The following is a 17,690-nucleotide window of genomic DNA, read 5'->3' on the forward strand; positions in this document are numbered from 1 at the left end:
GGTTCGTTCGCCCAGTGTTTAGGCTTTGGCGCCTCCTAGTGAACAGGAGTGACGTCAACGCAGCACGTGATTACAGAACGGAATTCAATACAGGATTTTATTTAAAAGGTTTTTAAAATTAATGCCAGGCAAATTTAAAACAAATACATATATAATACAGCATACCAATGCACTTAAAACATGACTTTAAAAAAAGTAAGAACAAGAAAGCAGAGTTTTAACAGTGTAATAAATCATTTAGTTTATTTGACATTTTTTTATTATTTCATAAGACAGACTCAATCAATGTGGATAATATATTTAATCAATCGAAATTATGCTGTGATTGGGTTTTGATTTTAACCGTTTGGGAACAGACGTGATAAATGCATTATCCAAACTTAAATGGTTGTAATTCATGAAGGCTGTGGAATACAGACCTAATTTTGGTCTCATTTTAAAGAAAACACTCAGCTGAAGTGAAAGCACTTCAAAAAATGGAAGTGTCTGAGTTAAAGTTTAAGTTTACTGTAAAGCAAATGTAGCCTAATGTAGGCCTACTAAACATTTTTTTTATTTTATACATTATACAAAATTATTTTTATTAAAAAACTGCTATCAAATCAAAGTCATTTTAAATCAAATTTGAATTTGATATCACAAAAATTGAAATTCCTTTGATATCTTGTTTAAGTGTAATACCACAAATAGCCACCGGGTGACACACACATTCCATATAATTTTTTTCAGTGCGTTCTCCTGTAACAAATTAATACATTTCTGTCAAAATATCACTTCTATCACAAAACAATCGCCAGATATGAAACCTCGAGTCTTAGACCTTTCCAACGATGTGTTTTGTCAAGATTAGAAAAAGTTTTGATTATAAAATAGTTAAAATAAATGTTATAATATGAAAAATGTTTCCGCCCATAGGGAGAGGAGTCTACCCTTTCCATGGTAACACAATGTCCGATTGCAAAATGAAATTTTGAGTGTTTGGTATAGGGGGGAAAAGCAATAAAAAAAAGAGCGCCAAGCGTCCGGCTAGCGGGACACTGACTATTAAGGGGTTAAAATGCGTTCATAAGTCAATTTAAAGATTTGCATTGCTTGACACATGCAACTGAAGTTACATGAAATTAAATTTTCTTAATACTGTACAAATATGGAAACTTTTACTATTATGGGTTTTATCATAGGGGCCGTTTACATGACACCTCTTTCAATTAAAAACGGACATCTTTTTATGACTTTTGGCCGTTCATTTTTCACGACAACAGCGTTTTGGGGGCCTGAAAGCGCAAACTTTTTTGAAAACGGGTTCAAAGTGCACGTTTTTGAAAACAATACTGTTATCATCTCCATGTAAAAAAAACAAAAACGTGAATTTGTGAAAACGGTAACATCATGCGCATGCGTATTACGTGTTCAGTCTATAGGCGCGTGTTTCTTTACAAAGTGACTTTTCATAGTGTTTTTAATTTTTCTTATGCTTTTTTTTATTTTCGCGGATCCGTGTGAATGGGAATCGTTTTAACAATATTGTCATCTGTATGCGAAAATCGACAACAAAAATGTTTCTGGAACAAATCGCCTATACCCTGCCTCTAAAATATCTGCAGACAGTAACCACACACACAAATACATATTCACATACACATTTATGTAAGCACAAACACAACTAGAACAAACACACACTTCGTAATTTACTGGAATGTATGATAAGACACATTAGTCAGTGTGTAGTGAAAAAACACACCTGCTGAAAGAGAGAGAGGGGACATTTTAACACCACCCCATTTTTTGTGTGAAATATGATTTTTTTATTTTTGGCAGGTTAGTTATGGTAGCCGTAGGGGTTTTATTTCACTATAACTTATTTTAGCAGCACAGGGTTCTCAAACAACAGTGTAAGACAGTCATCATTTGGTTATAGATTACTGAATGACATCTCAATGACTCCAAATCAACAATAGCAGTACACAGCCAGAATAAGACATGCTGTAACTTCACATGCACACACTCCCATGTAAACACACACACACACACACACCCACACACACATTCATTGTGGTGGACTAACAGGACAGGGTCACATGTGTGCGGCCACACATATACAGCTACGCTCACATAGGCGAAGTGCATTAACACAGCCAGATGTTTCTTTGTCTCTGCAGCCTCAAGCTCTCTTTTTCTCGCCTGCGTCCTCCCAAACAATCCACGCAGTGTGTCGTGGGAAGAACGGGCGTGTTGTTCAGGTCAAACAGAGGAAAAAGGAGGGTGAGAGAAAGAGAGAGAGAGAAAGATGCTCCAGCTGTGAGTAAAAACAACAAAACTGCATTTGATTGGGAGGGGGGTGTGATGGACACAGGGTCATTGTTCGTAAAGAGGTCGCGGATAAAGAGACGAGAGAAACAGATCACTCAGCTCATGCAGTGATAAATGATGGCGTTACACCTCATTCATTCACAATCCCTCAACCAACACAACACAACCGATGTGATGCTACAATATTTTTGAAGATTAAACCACGAGAAACTATATGAGAAGATAAATATGAAATAAGTGAAAGAAATATGATTACCATATTCATGTGCCATGATATTATCATCATACTGTTCAAAATCATAGTATTACCATATAGTTTTTGTATGTGCACTTCATGAAAAGTATCTAAATGTTTAAATACAATATGTAAAATAGCTATATAAAAGTTGTAAAAAATTGTATGATCAATAAGTTATGACAACATATGTTTTTACATTACTTTAACTCATCAAAATAAGTTAAGCAATTTTCAACTTTTTTGTAAGATTCAACTCATTTTTAAAGACAGTTTAATCATATTTAAGTTGAAATGACTTAAACATCCAAGGTGATTGTAGGGTACTTAAAAAAATTAAAGCAGCAAAGGTTTTTTTTATTTTTATTTTTTTAACACAGTGTATTGGATGGTAATATCATGCTAGTTTGATATATGGTTACCATGGTACTAAATGATTACCATACACTTCAAAGTTTAAAATACTATGGTATTCTTGAAAGTAACCTTTTGAGTAGTAGCCTACAGTGTAAATGATAAATGAACTTCAGAATTTGTAAAAGATAATATAAGTAGCCTATACCTAAAATCACTCATTTACATATTGTAAACACTGCAAAAACTGTCAGTTATGCCTTTGTGATGCTATTATGTTTGTTTATGTGTCTGTTTAGTTAACTGTCTTTGTTTATAGGCCTACTGCATGTCTCGTTTGTGTTTTGGAGTTGTAGCCTATTTTGCAGTACTTAAATCAATTGCAGTGGTTTATTTTAATAGAAAATTTTAATAGCCTCTGTAGTTGGCCCGAAAAGTCACTTTCATATGTAAAGCAGCAAACTGCAATGGAAATCCTTGTTAAAACTATATTTTAAGGGGCATTTGTCTTTGCTCAAGCGCTCGCCCGTGGAGCGCGCGCGCGCACAGCGCAAGACGAGCGAGAGCGCGCAGAAAAGGACGTTGAGCGCGTACCACTGTCTGAAACTGCCTCGAGCGCTTGCCGGTGCGCGCAAAACCCGCTCACAGGATAATTTTTTATCGAATTAAAATACTTTCCAACTTCAAATTACCATTTTTTATTAAATAAGTCCGTAATGACGTATCGCAGTAACAAATAAACGATATCATCTGGGGGGAAAACTGGAATATGCCTCCACCTGACATTCAAAGGTAAAATCTCCTCAGAAAAGGATTTTTTTTTTTTTTTTTTTTGAATTACGAATGAATATCTGTTTTTAAATAATATTCATTAATTATCCAGAGGAGATTGATAGTGAATTCGTTAGAGGAAGTTCCGAGGCGTGTTGTTATATAAAGATAATTGTGCGTCAAGTTGCTGAACAGGGATGATGAGAGTTTGAAGTGCACGCGACTCCCGCCGCTCCCGCGCGCCGGAGGATTGTCCGTTCACGTTCATGGAGTTTATAAGCGGGAGCCGCTAGGATGGATGCAGTGATTGATGAAACGGAGGCCTTACAGAGATTCTTCGAGGGTAAGACAGTTCATTGACCTGTTGATGTGACAGTTCAAAAGTAGTTCAAAATGATGTTGCTTGTCAGATCACTATTTCTTCCCTTTGTTTTTCCACCTGGTAACATGCAAACTTAAAGTCTTATTTAATAGCTTATGTCCGAGTCAACCTGACTGCATTAAGTTACACCAATGAAAGTCATTTTAAGGGTCAGAACAAGCAATAATAATAAAAACATGGTATTGCCATGTTCAAGAACCTGCTATTTTCTATGTTCAACAAACCTTGATGATGTTTTATGTTTCTTCATGCTGGTGATGCACCTGAAGTGATTCAGGAAAGAAATCATGGTAACACTTTATTTTACAGTGTCATTGTTACATATGTAACATGTAGTTACTGTAACAGTAAATTATGCATTATTGCATGCAACTAATCCTCAATCAAATCCTAACCCTATAGTAATTACATGTAGTTAATTAATATTACTCAGTACTTAAATATATAATTAGACTGTAACAATGGCACCTTAAAATAAAGTGACCGAAATCACTCTAGTTAGTGATGATGATTGTCGTTGAATGTTCTACACTGATCTATTTCAGAGTAACATATCGTTTGTCATATTTCACTGATAATGTTTTTGACATGTTTCAGACATTGTCGTGTGATTTAGGAGGATTAAATTTGTCAAGAGACATAAAAAGAGCCACTGATGAGCCATCCCAGGGAGGAATGTTTGGGAAGGGCAGAAAGGTGGAGAGGATTGAAGAGAGAGATGATGTACGGATGCAGGGAGCGAAGGATGAAATCCAGAGGAGAGAGGAGGAGGGGTTTGAGGAGAAACACTGGGAAGGACAGAGGAATGTGATAAATGGTGTGTTTGTAATGGTTAAGGCAGAGACAACGAGAATAAGAGAACTAAAGAGATAGATGCATTAATGAATAGATAGTTGAGCAAGAATATAAGATGAAAACTAAAGAATGATTCTGATTCTGATTTCTCCCAAAAGAAGAATGAAAATAAGAAATTATGTTTTGCTTTAAGAAAATGAAGATTTTTTTGCATTGTTTTCATGACAGTTTAATACATATTAAGCACAATTTCCGACGATAATGCAAAAAAAATTTATTTTAAATTACAATTAAGAGAATCAACTTTGCGAATAATGAGAATTACAAAAAATACATAGATGCATCGCGGTAATGACAATTTGGGGAGAAAATGTGCTAAGCTGTCATGAAAACAATGTAAAATCTGTGATGGTCCTAAAACAAAGATTTAGTTTATAACGTCACATGTAATTTCTTACTTTTTTTCCTTTTCATTTTCGGGTAAAATGTCAATAGTCTTTTAGTGACATCACTGCAAAGTGTTGATCTATTTCTTTCCACAGTTTTTCTTCACTCTTTTCTTATCGTAATAGTTTTTTTCTTCAGAAAGCTTTTAACTTCATTTGTCCCCTCAGAGTGGTCATATTCATTTCCCTGTCATTCTTGACAGATAAAAGCTGTCGTTTTTTTACGGCGGGTTCTAAGCCGAACTATTTATTTTGGAGGGATTTTCCAACCATAATTTGTGGCACATCATTAGGCGTGAGTGCGTGTTCTCGGGGCAGGTGTAACGGTTTGTATATATGACAGTGTTTCACTGTAAACACTGTTGACTTCTTTGGGCTCTGGAGTTCATGGCCGTCAAGAACGGCTCTTTAACGAGAATTTCACATGTTTACATTCTTCATTTGGGGAGTAAGGCAGAAAATGCTGGAGATGTTCTGACAGCCTTTTCCACAGAGACACACAAGTACTCAGAAATAGGGAAACAACAGTATAAGTGTGTGATGTGAATTACACAATTTCACAGTTTTTGTTCAGGAGTCTGTTTATGGTTTTTGAGAACACTGTTGTGAATCGGGCTGTAGATTTAACTTGAATGAGATTCTGATTCATATCAGTTGAAGTTTTTCTATTATTTGACTGCGTTTATTGAATTGATTGCTGTTTTTGATTGTGCTCCACGTTCACGATTCCCAATGAATGCTCCGTGTGTTTGTTCTCTGTTTGTTTGTGTTTGTGTGTTTAGTGAAGCGGGGAGGGGGGGTGTCTTAAATGAACATCCATTGTGGAGTACAGCAACACAAAGCACAAAAGAAGAGGCAGATTGAGCTGTTTGTCTGATTTGACCCCCAGCTGTCCAAGAGGAAAGTTGTATTGCTCAGAGGTCGCTCTATCGAAATTCAAACAATGTAATAGAGTTTCACTCAAATATCAAGTTTGTCTTGGATGTTTCTCAGACAATTCCTAGGAAAAACAGTTGTCATACAGTAAAAGGATAGCAGCTCAGATCTTTAAGTCAGATCTTTTGATTGAGGTTTAGGGTGTGTTCACGCTTGGCATGTTTGTTTGGATTAAAACAAACCCGGTTATGATTGCTCTTCTTAGTGCGGTTCATCTGAATAAGTGTGAACGCTGTTCTGAACCCTGGTGCATCAAACACACGGGCCGAGACGCTGAAAAGATAAGTCTTTTCTAAACCAACGCTTCTATGAGTGTTGAGCGAATGAGACGCTTCTAAACCAACTCTGGTGCGGTTCGACTGAAATAGGAACTCAACACGGACCAAAGACATGTAAACGAACCAAAAACAGGACATGATGTACAAGATGTGACCCTTAAAAGGACAGAATGGATACCCGGATAGTACCTGTTTTTTCTCATCATAGTCGCAATGTTTCCCATCACAGTTCAGTACAGGATCAGAACCGCGTCTCCTCACAGCAGATCTGTGTGTGTGTGTGACGGAGGGATTCCTGATACTGTTTTGACTCGTTTACACATTTAATAAGCTCTTCACGAGTTCTCAGCTGGTCAAGATGCCCATCATAGCAACGCATATACAACGAACACATTTATCGCAGAACACAGCATTGTTTTGGATGTTCGTAAGTTCTGTCGCAAAATATACGTTATAAAAGCTGACCAATCAGGTTGTGAACGCATCTCTATGCCTTTAGGTTCGGTATCTTTAGGTTTGGTGTTAAAATGCCAATGAAGCGGAACAGGACTAAATGTTGTTTTTGTGCGGACCAAACGAACCAAGCAAACCGAACAACAAGTGTGAACACACCCTTTGAAATCTTGGCAAATCTGAGCACAGTTTGAGACACTGTCTCACTTTACTCAAGCTGGCGAATACATTTGAGAGGAATGGATTGACGTTCTCAAAGTAAACAAACAGCCCTGATAAACGCCTTCTGTGTTTTCATTATTCGCAAGGATGGCTCGACGATTGAAGGTGTTGAAAGGAACTCTGGGAAACGGTTAATGGCTTCTATTCCTTTGGTTCTGAGATGAGGAGAGGATATTTTTCTAAACATATCTAGCACCGAAACCCCTTGTGGCATAAGAGCGCTCAGAAAGCGTTTTTAGCCTGATTGAGTGTAGCCATAAGCTGCTTATAGAGGGTACGCTTGCCCCCTCTCTCTAATGCACTGGATCATTCCTGGCATACCTACAAGACTGTTAAAAAACAGAATGAGGTGCGAGTAATGTTTCTTTCTCTCGCGCGTCTCTTTTTCGCTATCGCTGCCTCATTCCGACTCCATTAGTGTGACAGTGTGCAGACAGGGCGAGGGAGAGAGATAACAGACTTAGACGCGCACACAGATGGATGCACACACACACTCATACATGCTGTGGGTGGGGTGAGATAAGGGCAGGGCACAGGTCATACAAACACACACACACACACACATGCCAACATGCAAAAGCAGAAACACACATGTATCAGTTTTGGTACACCAGCACACATTAAGCACTCAGGCACTGTGTATTACAGAGCTGATTGGTCAAAACACCAGCGTAGGAGTTGATGCAACCCATCCGCGAGGTCCATAACACGAAACTCACCCCTTTGCCACCCAAGGTGATGGCTGCCTGCAAAGTTTTACTTTAAAGAGTTTTTTTTTCTACTTAAAAGCATCTAAAATTATTTTGGGAAATTATGTCAACTTTAAATTTTACAGTAACTGGGTTTCAGACATGCTTAATTTAGTCACCATGAAATCAAATCTGACAATTCTTGTTTGTTTTTTTGTCTTTAATCAAAATAGCTTCACCTCCCTCTAGTAGCAACATCTCTTCTATTCTCTGATGATGTGTTTACTGGCACGAAGGCGGGACAACCTGTCACTCACATGAGATCCACCAATAGCAAACCACAACCATCCAAACAATTCCCCATGGACAAAATCAAGCCCCGCCCCTACATTTTTTCTCATTCGAGAAGCCGTTTCACTCGGATATACGTCACAATAGGAAAGAAAAGACTATCGCAACGTCTGTGTCATGTTAACTTTAAGGTTGAAATGTGTATTTTCTGCACCACTATCATCGCAAAATTAAATTTCTGAAAAAATGAATGTTTTAAAAAAAATCATTCAAATTTATTTAAATTAAAAAGAAGACAACTCCTATCTATGAGTCAAATAACTAAATCTCATTTGTGATTTCTCTTTCCTGTGGGATGTTCCTACAACATCAGTCATGCACTTGTTGACTTTTGTGAGAATATTCAGGCAGGTTAGGTCACATTTATCCCGATGTCAGCAAGTCACGGATCACTCTTGTGTGTGGGTACAGATGGTTCCTGGAGCTGATGTTTGATGGAGGGAATGGTTTGGCCGTTGCCCGTGGTCTCTCTCATGTAACAGTGTATTTGCTGTCACTGGAATGCATTGTGTTTGAGCAGCCAGGCCTGTAACATTCACATGCCAGTTGCATTACAACAAACCAAAAATTACACACTTTCCACATTTCAGGCGACCGTGATCCGATTCCCACATCCTTCATTTTATTGGAACTCCAGTGTTTTTAAGTGTTAGTAATTTTAGTACTTCAGTTTCAACACTTCTAGTTTTTTTATCTAATATTTATATGTCTGTTTCTTTACTAAAAGTAACTTGCAGTTTAAGTGAGTCAGATGTTGATTCATTAACCTTACCTGATTCAGTTAGTTCATTCAGTAAAAGATTGATCAGATTGATTCAAACAAGTAACCCCTGAGTTTGGCTGTGTCTGAAATGAATAATTACTTCACGACCACTAAAAAAGTCATTATCATGTGACCTACCAACATCAGTTGCGTCGCTTCACCTCCATTTAAAAATCCTTTCCTGTGGCCTAATGGGATAGTAAAGTGTCCATCATATACGCACTTCAGAATCTCACCGGAGGTAGTAGGTCATCCGGGTACTTTTTGCCTTGAGTACTGTGAATTCGGACATACAGTACAACTTTTGTCACATACTGTTTTTCGCCTATTATATGGTTGGGAAGGGAAGATTTCGGAGCTGGTGTGATCTTTCTGTATGAATCATCAAAAGAATCAGTTCATAAGAGTCATTTGCTCATGAATCAGATTACACTGGTCATGTTGTTGTTGTTTTTGTGTGGAGCTCTCAAGGACAACTTACTAGAAAAAAAAAATATTGCCATCATTATATAAAATCTTGTTTCTTTTTCCATGGCGCTGGAGGTTCATCTGCATAGATTCTGCCACTGACACCAGCGCTTATAACAAATGCAGATCTTTTCATTTGCTGAAATGGGACATTTAAACTCTGATCTGATCGGACCACACCAGATAATCTGGCTAGTGACTCGGCATGTTAGTGGGGATTAAACTGGGGTTAAAATTGGGCCACGATGTTGATGCGTGTGGGACTGTTAATGTGTTACACCCCTCCGAAAATGTATAATTCCTTATTGTTACCCCACTTTTGCATGTTTCCTTCCTCTGCTGACTGTATGAAGGCATTCACTGCTCTTTACCTCTCTCTCGTTCTCTCTCTGGTGTTCGTGAAGTGTAGGTAAGCAGCTCAGGTCGGCCGGTGCATTCAGTGCTGGTGGGCGACTAGAACTGTGTGTGGTGGCCTGGTACAGCTCTGTCTCATGACTGAGACCTAATCCTGCATTACAACACACACACACACACACACATTCACGTAACCCTGCACCCGCCAGCTGAGCTCCGAGATGGAAAGGTGTATGTTGTTTGGAAGGATATGAGAGACGTACTGGGTCATATACACACAGCTTCAGTTTTGTAGGTTGTGTCTATCCTAAAACAAAATGCTGTGGCTTCGAGCAGGTACCGTCTTTCTTTTTCTCTCTTCATCCTTCCCCTGTGTGTCTCTCACCTTATTTATCTTGTAGTAAACTTCTCTTGTCTTTTCTTATTACCGGTACTCACATTGCCAGAACTCATGCATTTGTTCAGTAGCCTTTATGTATGTGTGCATGCGTGGTATATATGAATGTGTGTATTCCTGTTTGAACACATGGAAATCAATGGAAATTATGTTCTGTATTCATACAGAGAAGATTAGTGTTGTTTGCTAAATGAACAAACTCCTAACCCTTTAGCATGTAACTCGCTCTTCATTATTTGTACTAAAGACATGAATGATTGCTGTTACTTTTCTGAGTGATTTGACTAACAGACGTAAGATGTTTTGAAGGAGGAACCCAAACTTAATATCAAAGAGATGTGGGGGTGGGATCCTTTAAGCCAGTGAGCAGCCACCTAGCAATGGTTAAAAACACTCAAAACTCATTGGCGGTTGGCCTACAAATTGACATCACGGTTAAACAGCTTGATTGCTGAAACACTCCAGTAAAATATCCAATAAAAACCTTATTTTTGTTTGATTGACAATATCTTTGTGTGTTTTGTCTGGCACTGATTGCGATTTTACAGTTCTCTCATCACATCAATGATTGTTTAACTAAGACAAATGTTGTGGACAAAAAACTGTGTGGATACTCAAATGAATGCTGTATTGATCACGGTGATGCCGTGTGTGTTTTTGTCTTTTTAAGGAACCCAGGGGATTCTGGGTAGTGTTTACCATTTGATAATGTTGTGGACTTCGCTCTATCATACTTTACTCTGGTGTGAATTAGAGCTTAATGATTAACATGCATAAGAACTCGCATACAATGATCGGTTTCACATAGAAAATAATCGGGAGATGTAGAGAAACAGGGCATGTGTATGCGTTCGTTGCAGAGGGAGGTAAAGAGAGATAGAGGGAGAGAGATATGGAGACAGGGAGGAGGGGAAGTATGACGTATTGTTGATTGTGATTAATGAGCTCTCGAGGGAGAGTTTCTGATTTGGCCCCTTCAGTGATGGAAAATGCTTTAGTTCAGAATTATCAGTTCTTCATGCTAAATACTTCTTGATCAGCTAATATACATGTATTGAGATTAGTTTAGCATTTTGAGTTGATTTAGTGTGATTTAAACGAGCATATGAACACACATCAACACATATTCAGCATTATTGAGTGGGGAAAATATTATTTGTGAGCTTGTGATTTTAATTGAACGTGACGATTATTTCACAGTGTAACGGAAAATAATGGCAAGACGACATGTTGTTTTGTAATCTTCACATGGCATGTGCACGCATACACATATAGACGTTCAATATGGCTCGCATTTCCGAACATCATGTTTCCGAACAACAGCGTGTGTTTCCCGTATGTTCGTTAAAATCATCTTATTCTCTCTTGAACATGGCTCTCTCCCTCTTCTCCCCCACTCTCGTTCCCGTCAGTCAATCTCGCAGCCGTTATCAGCGCTGGCCTGGCAGATTTACAGCAGGAGGATGGAAACATCTGGATCTTATTTTGTAAAATCATCCCTCTCCGTTCCTATTTGCCCTGCTGGCACACTCATAAAACTGTCCGAGCGGAGACCCCAATCGCAGCACCTTGAAGCATTACATCAGTGTTGTTTTTTTACCCTCTAGAGCAGCAGTTTCATCACTCAGTACAGTTTTTGATTTTATTCTGTCAAGCACATTTGAGATTACTCAAGTGGTTTATGGTTAGTTTGCTTTGACTCTTGGTGTACTCACATCTACAGAAATTATCAATGAGGTGTCCATCAGGTGTCAAACCTGTCCATGATGTTCTTGGTCACAATGAAAAGTTGTTGGAAGCCGCTTTGGGATATTTTGAGAGTCAGGATTGTGTTGGTTTTAAGTGTGATGTTCTGTTTGGGTCAGGACATCCACGGAGGCGAGATGTGATCCCTCAGGCTGTGGGAGGCTGATGGACCAGAGAGTTTTCCCAACACTAACACAGGAATTCTTCACATTCCGGCTTCGTTCGTGGCCTAATCTATCAAAGAAAGAGAGAGAGAGAGAGAGAGAGAGATCAGGGGTTTAGTGGGGGACTCTTCATACTCGACTATACCTCCACCTGACCCCTCATTCTCTCCATCCTTTTCTGCCTCAACTTGCTTTCTTTGTGTAATTCTGTATTTGTTGTTGAAACTTGCACTCAGACTGAATACATGGAAATGAACTTTTTCAACATCAAGATTTTAGGTTATAATTTATATGATTGTATAAGGGAAAGCATATATATTATGTGGTGTAACTTGTCACCGTTTCTTTTAGTCTTTTTTAATCACCTCTTAATCGCCTTTTTGCAGTTAATTTAAATAGTCCCGTGGTGTGACAAATCAGAACTCACATTTATTTGTTATTTTTTCTGGCCGACTTTTTCTCAAAGGAATTACAACTTTATTTATTTGTTTGTTTGTTGTTATTATTTTAATGTTTTATTTAAAAAAATAAAAAAAGTACATTGATATTGGCCCTAAGGGAAAAACAACTTTATTTTATTTTATTTTATTATTTTATGTATTTGCAAGTTATTTTATTCTTTAATTAATTTGAAAATACATTCAATACATTTTAAAACAAAATTAATAATATAAAAAAATGATTATATGATTTTTTTTAAAGTTAAATAACATTCATATGGGTTCATATTCATAATGATGAATATTATGATATTCGTTGATTTTTACATTTTTTAACACAAGAACATGCACTTACTTTTTTGATGAACTAACACTGGTATATTGCATAAAGAGAAACATAAATTGTGCAAGAAAAGATGCTTTATTTGGCTTAAGTGAGCAGGGTCAGTCGGCCTGGGTCAGAGTGACGTTTTGCAGGTGTTGCAAACAGAGTGATTGCAGACGGGTCATGTGGTGCAGATTTGGAGAGATTTGGTAAAGAAGTGCAGAAGGGGGGCATATGAGAGCGGCAAGGATTGGAAAAGAGAGAAAAGCTACTTTGTGGATGAAGACTTAAAGAAAATTATTTTCTTTGAAAGTGTGAAAGTGGCCCTCTAGGCTTTTTACAGCTCATGTTGTGTCTATAACCTGCAAGACATTTTATGTTTTCATTGACCTCATCTGTGATCCCCAGTTTGAACATATGTCATCAATCTGGGTATTAAACAAGCAAACAAATGATCAGAAAGTGTTGCAACAAGCCACATGAATCATGAAATCATCAGAGTCAGAATAAGAGATGTTGTGAAACTGTTATTTTATCACTGTAGAAACGGTGCGTAGGAACACGATACTCATCCTCCTCTCTCACTCTCTTCTACCTTTTTCTGTTTCTCTTTCTCTCTCCCTCTATTACCCTTGCAGGTCATGATATTAACAGCTCTTTGGAGCCAACAAACATTGACACCAGTATCCTGGAGGAATACATCAGCAAAGAGGACGACAGCACTGACATGTAAGAGACATGAGTTTCTATGTGTAATCTGGAGATTGTTGGATTGTGAGACAAAGGGCCCTATTTTAAAGATCTAAGCGCATGGTCTGAAGCACGCAAGTGCATTTAGGGCGTGTCCGAATCCACTTTTGCCAGTTTAACGACAGGAAAAATGGTTGGCGCGCACAACGCATGGTCTAAAAGGGTTGTCTCTATTCTCTTAATGAGTAACGGGTGTGTTTTGGGCATAATGTGAAAAAAAACAACCAGAGTCTCATCTCCCATTCCCTTTAAAAGCCAGTTGCGTCTCCAGAGAGGAACCGGATCTGCTCGTGCGCGAGGTTAAAGCTCACAAGCAGACCATCTACGGGACAAGCCGGATTCACCATATCTTTATGTACACAATATTAATCTTTTACATTTGAATCCTTTTATTTTTAATATTTGGCATGTTTGTGTGCTGCTGCGCGTCGATGTGTGTGTAATAAACAGAGTGTACGCTCGTTGCACATTACTAACGCGCTCTTTAAATAACACAAAAAAATATTGCGCCATGAACTTTAGACCAGGTTTCAGTTGGTCAATGGCTCAGTCTATTTCTGTTGCCTCAAAATAGCAACACGCCAACAATGCACCAGAACACACCTGGTTTTCAGACTAGCAGCCCATGGGCGCACAAATGGGCGCAAACGCATTTGCTATTTAAACAATGTGGCACAGGACGTGAAAATGATAACTGCGTCGGGCTGAAACTAGCAAAATACACTTGTGCTTGGCGCTGCATTGCGCCGGGTGTTTGATAGGGCCCTAAATTTGTTATGATGATGTGCTTATTTTGATAATAATGAGTCATATTGGCCATCAGCTGGTGATTTGGGTTTTCTTCCTCTAGTTGTTTCACAGAGGTCCACAGCACCCCAGGACCCCAGTATCTCTCGCCCCAGGCCGGGGCATCCTCTTCAGGGGGGTTAGGGTGTGGCGTCAGCCCCCCCATCCCCCTGCGCCAGGGCACCGTCCCATCTCTGTCCCAGTCCTGCCAGAACCCCTATCCACCTCCACCACCGCTGGGCCACCTCAGACACAACTACCCCTGCCTGGGGCAACAGCAGAGCCAGACACCCCAACACCAACAGCCACACGTCAAACCGGACCACCACGGACAGTACGCACCCGGGTAAGAGAAAGACAGAACAGAGAAGAGCAAAAATGACATAAATATGACCAGTGGTGGACAAAGTACACAAATCAAGTGCTTGAGTAAAAGTACACATACCCTAATAAAACATTACTTCAGTTAGAGTTTTAAAGGAATAACTGCCTTAAAAATGAAAATTCTGTCATCATTTACTTGCCCTCAAGTTGTTGCAAACCTGTATGAATTTCTTTCTTCTGCTGAACACACAGGAAGATATTTTGAAGAATGTTGGTTACCAGACAGTTGATGGACCCCATTCACTCCCATAGTAGGGAAAAAAATACTACGGGAGTTAATGGGCTACATCAACTGTTCGGTTACCGACACTTTTGTGTTCAGCAGAAGAAAGAAACTCATACAGGTTTGAAACAACTTTAGGGCGAGTAAATGATGACAGAATTTTCATTTTTAAGTGAGTTATTCCTGTAAGTACTCCTTTCCAACTTTACTTGAGTAAAAGCACAAAAGTACTTGATTTTTACTTAAGTGTACTTAGGTATTAAAAGTAAAAAGAACTGATCAATGAATGTTTATTTTGTATATACAGGGTGGGCCATTTATATGGATACACCGTAATAACATGGGAATGGTTGGTGATATTAAAGTCCTGTTTGTGGCACATTAGTATATGTGAGGGGGCAAACTCCTCAAGATGGGTGGTGTGTACTAATATATACTAATGTGCCACAAACAGGACTTTAATATCACCAACCATTCCCATGTTATTATGGTGTATCCATATAAATGGCCCACCCTGTACTTTACATTGATTTTATATTATATATTTGATAGAATCCTATTGCTCAAAATTTAAATTATGAATTATTATGAATTATCAGTAGCCAGCACTACTAGTCAGTATTAGTGTTAGTGAAAGCAGATACATAATATGAAATGTGTGTTGACAAACAATAAAAACACGTCACATAGGGCTAAATGCATAACATTTTAAAAAGAACGTTATGCAAACATACTATTTTTATATCATTTGAAACTGTGGGGAAGAATCCAAATTTTAATGTTATGTTGTGTGTGTCTTTTTGAGACCGTTGAAATTGTGATATGGACAAGCCCGCAATCAAGCATTACAGCTCACCCTTTTACAGTTTACAAACAACTGAAAGTCGTGACCTAAATATGATTTTCATGTACAATAATAAATCCTAAAATTCGTCATTTGTGATTTACCTTTCGCGCGCACACTCAAACTCCGAAAATCTTCCAGTTCTTAGCTCATTTTGAGTCAGACTTGTGAATTAACTGGAGACTCGCTCTGAACGGATCATTGAATCAGTGAGTTGTTGACTCGAGAACAGTCCAATCCGCAAATGAATCGTTCGGTGCGATTTGCCAGCTGATTTAACAGGTTCATTGAAAAGAATCAGCTCGTTCATGTATTGCGTCTCTGAGCACCTGGCGATTTCTTCCGTTTAAAATAACAACTAACGATATGTTTTTATGAAATGTAGTAAAGTAAAAAAAGTATGATATTATGCTGTGGAATGTATCGAAGTAAAAAAGTTTCTCAATATAAAAAATACTCCAGTAAAGTACAATTACTTGAAAAATGTACTTAAGTAAAGTAACTAAGTAAAAACACTTTGTTGCTGTCCACCACTGAATATGACAAATATTAATTTAACAAAGTGATTTGTATGTGAACGTACAACTTTTAGTAAAAACGTCCAGCCCTAAATCTGCGTCAGGCTCGTAAAACCCAAAGTATTCTTAGTTTCTTACTAAAGGCTGAGTAAGACAGACGTAGGAGTGAACTGGGAATAAGCACTGAGACATTAGATGAATGGGTCAGGCCTGATATCCTGTGAGGAATTGTGCAATCAGTAAAGCTCTTTTATAATGTTGCCCAAAAGGAGGCATCAGTTATGTCGTTAGTGAGCTTTTTGATGGGTTTCCAATTAAAACAAGAACTGATTCACTACAGTGCTTGAATGTTTAGTGGTGCATGCAATGCAAAGGCATCCCTTTTAATTGTTCAACTTCAGCGTGTGTATCGTCCTGCCCCCGTTTGAATGATTCCTCAAATCGTGTGTCTTGAGGAGAGGTGTGCTGTTATGCTGCTAGTGATCAGATGCACCATTTTCACTTGCTGGACTATAAAACAGGTGAAAAAAATCCCACAGACATGCATTAAAGAGGTGAGGACGATTTTTTTCAGGCAAGACAAGAAAAAAAAAACCTCCCGAAACCTTAGCTGACTCATCATGTTGTTGTGTATTTAATGTGTTTAATGTACATAAATTGTATTTAATGTTATTATTTTTGCAGAACGCTACCCGAGTCCCCTCCAGACTCCAGCTCAGAGCCGTATTCACCCCAGCAAGCCAACGGTAAGTTCAATCCACCTGAATGATTTAATGTTAATCGAACCATTTCAGTGCAGGGAGATGCAGCAGTGTTAAATTATCAAGACTGCAAGTTATTAAAGGTTCAAAAAACATTAACAGAAAGTTGTTTTAAATATAATGTCGATAAATGTGGACATAAAAACAATTATTTAACACAGCTAACTGCTGGATTTTGTTACTATTGATTTTAACTATTGGCATGGTACTGAGGGTGATGAATAAGAACTTGCTTTTTAAGGAAATATCAAAAATTTATTGTCTGCTTTTTATTTTTCCTTCCCAGATTCGCACATGCTCAGGACAATGACGCCCGAAAACATGTGTCACATGACCAGTCCTCCACCTCTCCCCACACACCCCCTCTATCCCAGCATGCACCGGGACATGTACCTTAAGCCAGAGCCCATGATCTCGCAGTATCCGATTGGTCCAACTAGCGGCGGGGGCGGAGACATTCAGCAGAGTCAGATGCTACATCAACTCCTGCAACATCCACAAGGACCAGAGTAAGAAAGAGAGAATCTGAGAGATTGATCTTTTAT

The 17,690-nt window shown here is 38.5% G+C and overlaps 1 protein-coding gene across 9 annotated transcripts in view; it reads left to right on the top strand.

The window, feature by feature from the left end:
- The first annotated feature begins 3,733 nt into the window (after positions 1-3,733).
- The window catches only part of myrf (myelin regulatory factor), a 31,611-nt gene continuing 17,654 nt past the window's right edge, over positions 3,734-17,690 (top strand). For 7 of the 9 annotated variants that reach the window (XM_084095731.1, XM_084095732.1, XM_084095729.1 and 4 more), the window contains exons 1-5: positions 3,734-4,013; positions 13,518-13,608; positions 14,480-14,761; positions 17,069-17,130; positions 17,432-17,654. In XM_084095731.1, coding sequence (XP_083951857.1) covers positions 3,965-4,013; positions 13,518-13,608; positions 14,480-14,761; positions 17,069-17,130; positions 17,432-17,654 — 707 coding nt within the window. In that variant the 5' untranslated portion in view covers positions 3,734-3,964. Of the gene's footprint in view, positions 4,014-10,007; positions 10,144-13,517; positions 13,609-14,479; positions 14,762-17,068; positions 17,131-17,431; positions 17,655-17,690 lie in introns of those variants that run through there. The other 2 variants (XM_084095735.1, XM_084095736.1) reach the window with 1 other exon arrangement.

The sequence above is a fragment of the Abramis brama genome, assembly GCF_963993115.1.
Source record: "Abramis brama genome assembly, chromosome: 20".
NCBI classification, from domain to species: Eukaryota; Metazoa; Chordata; class Actinopteri; order Cypriniformes; family Leuciscidae; genus Abramis; species Abramis brama.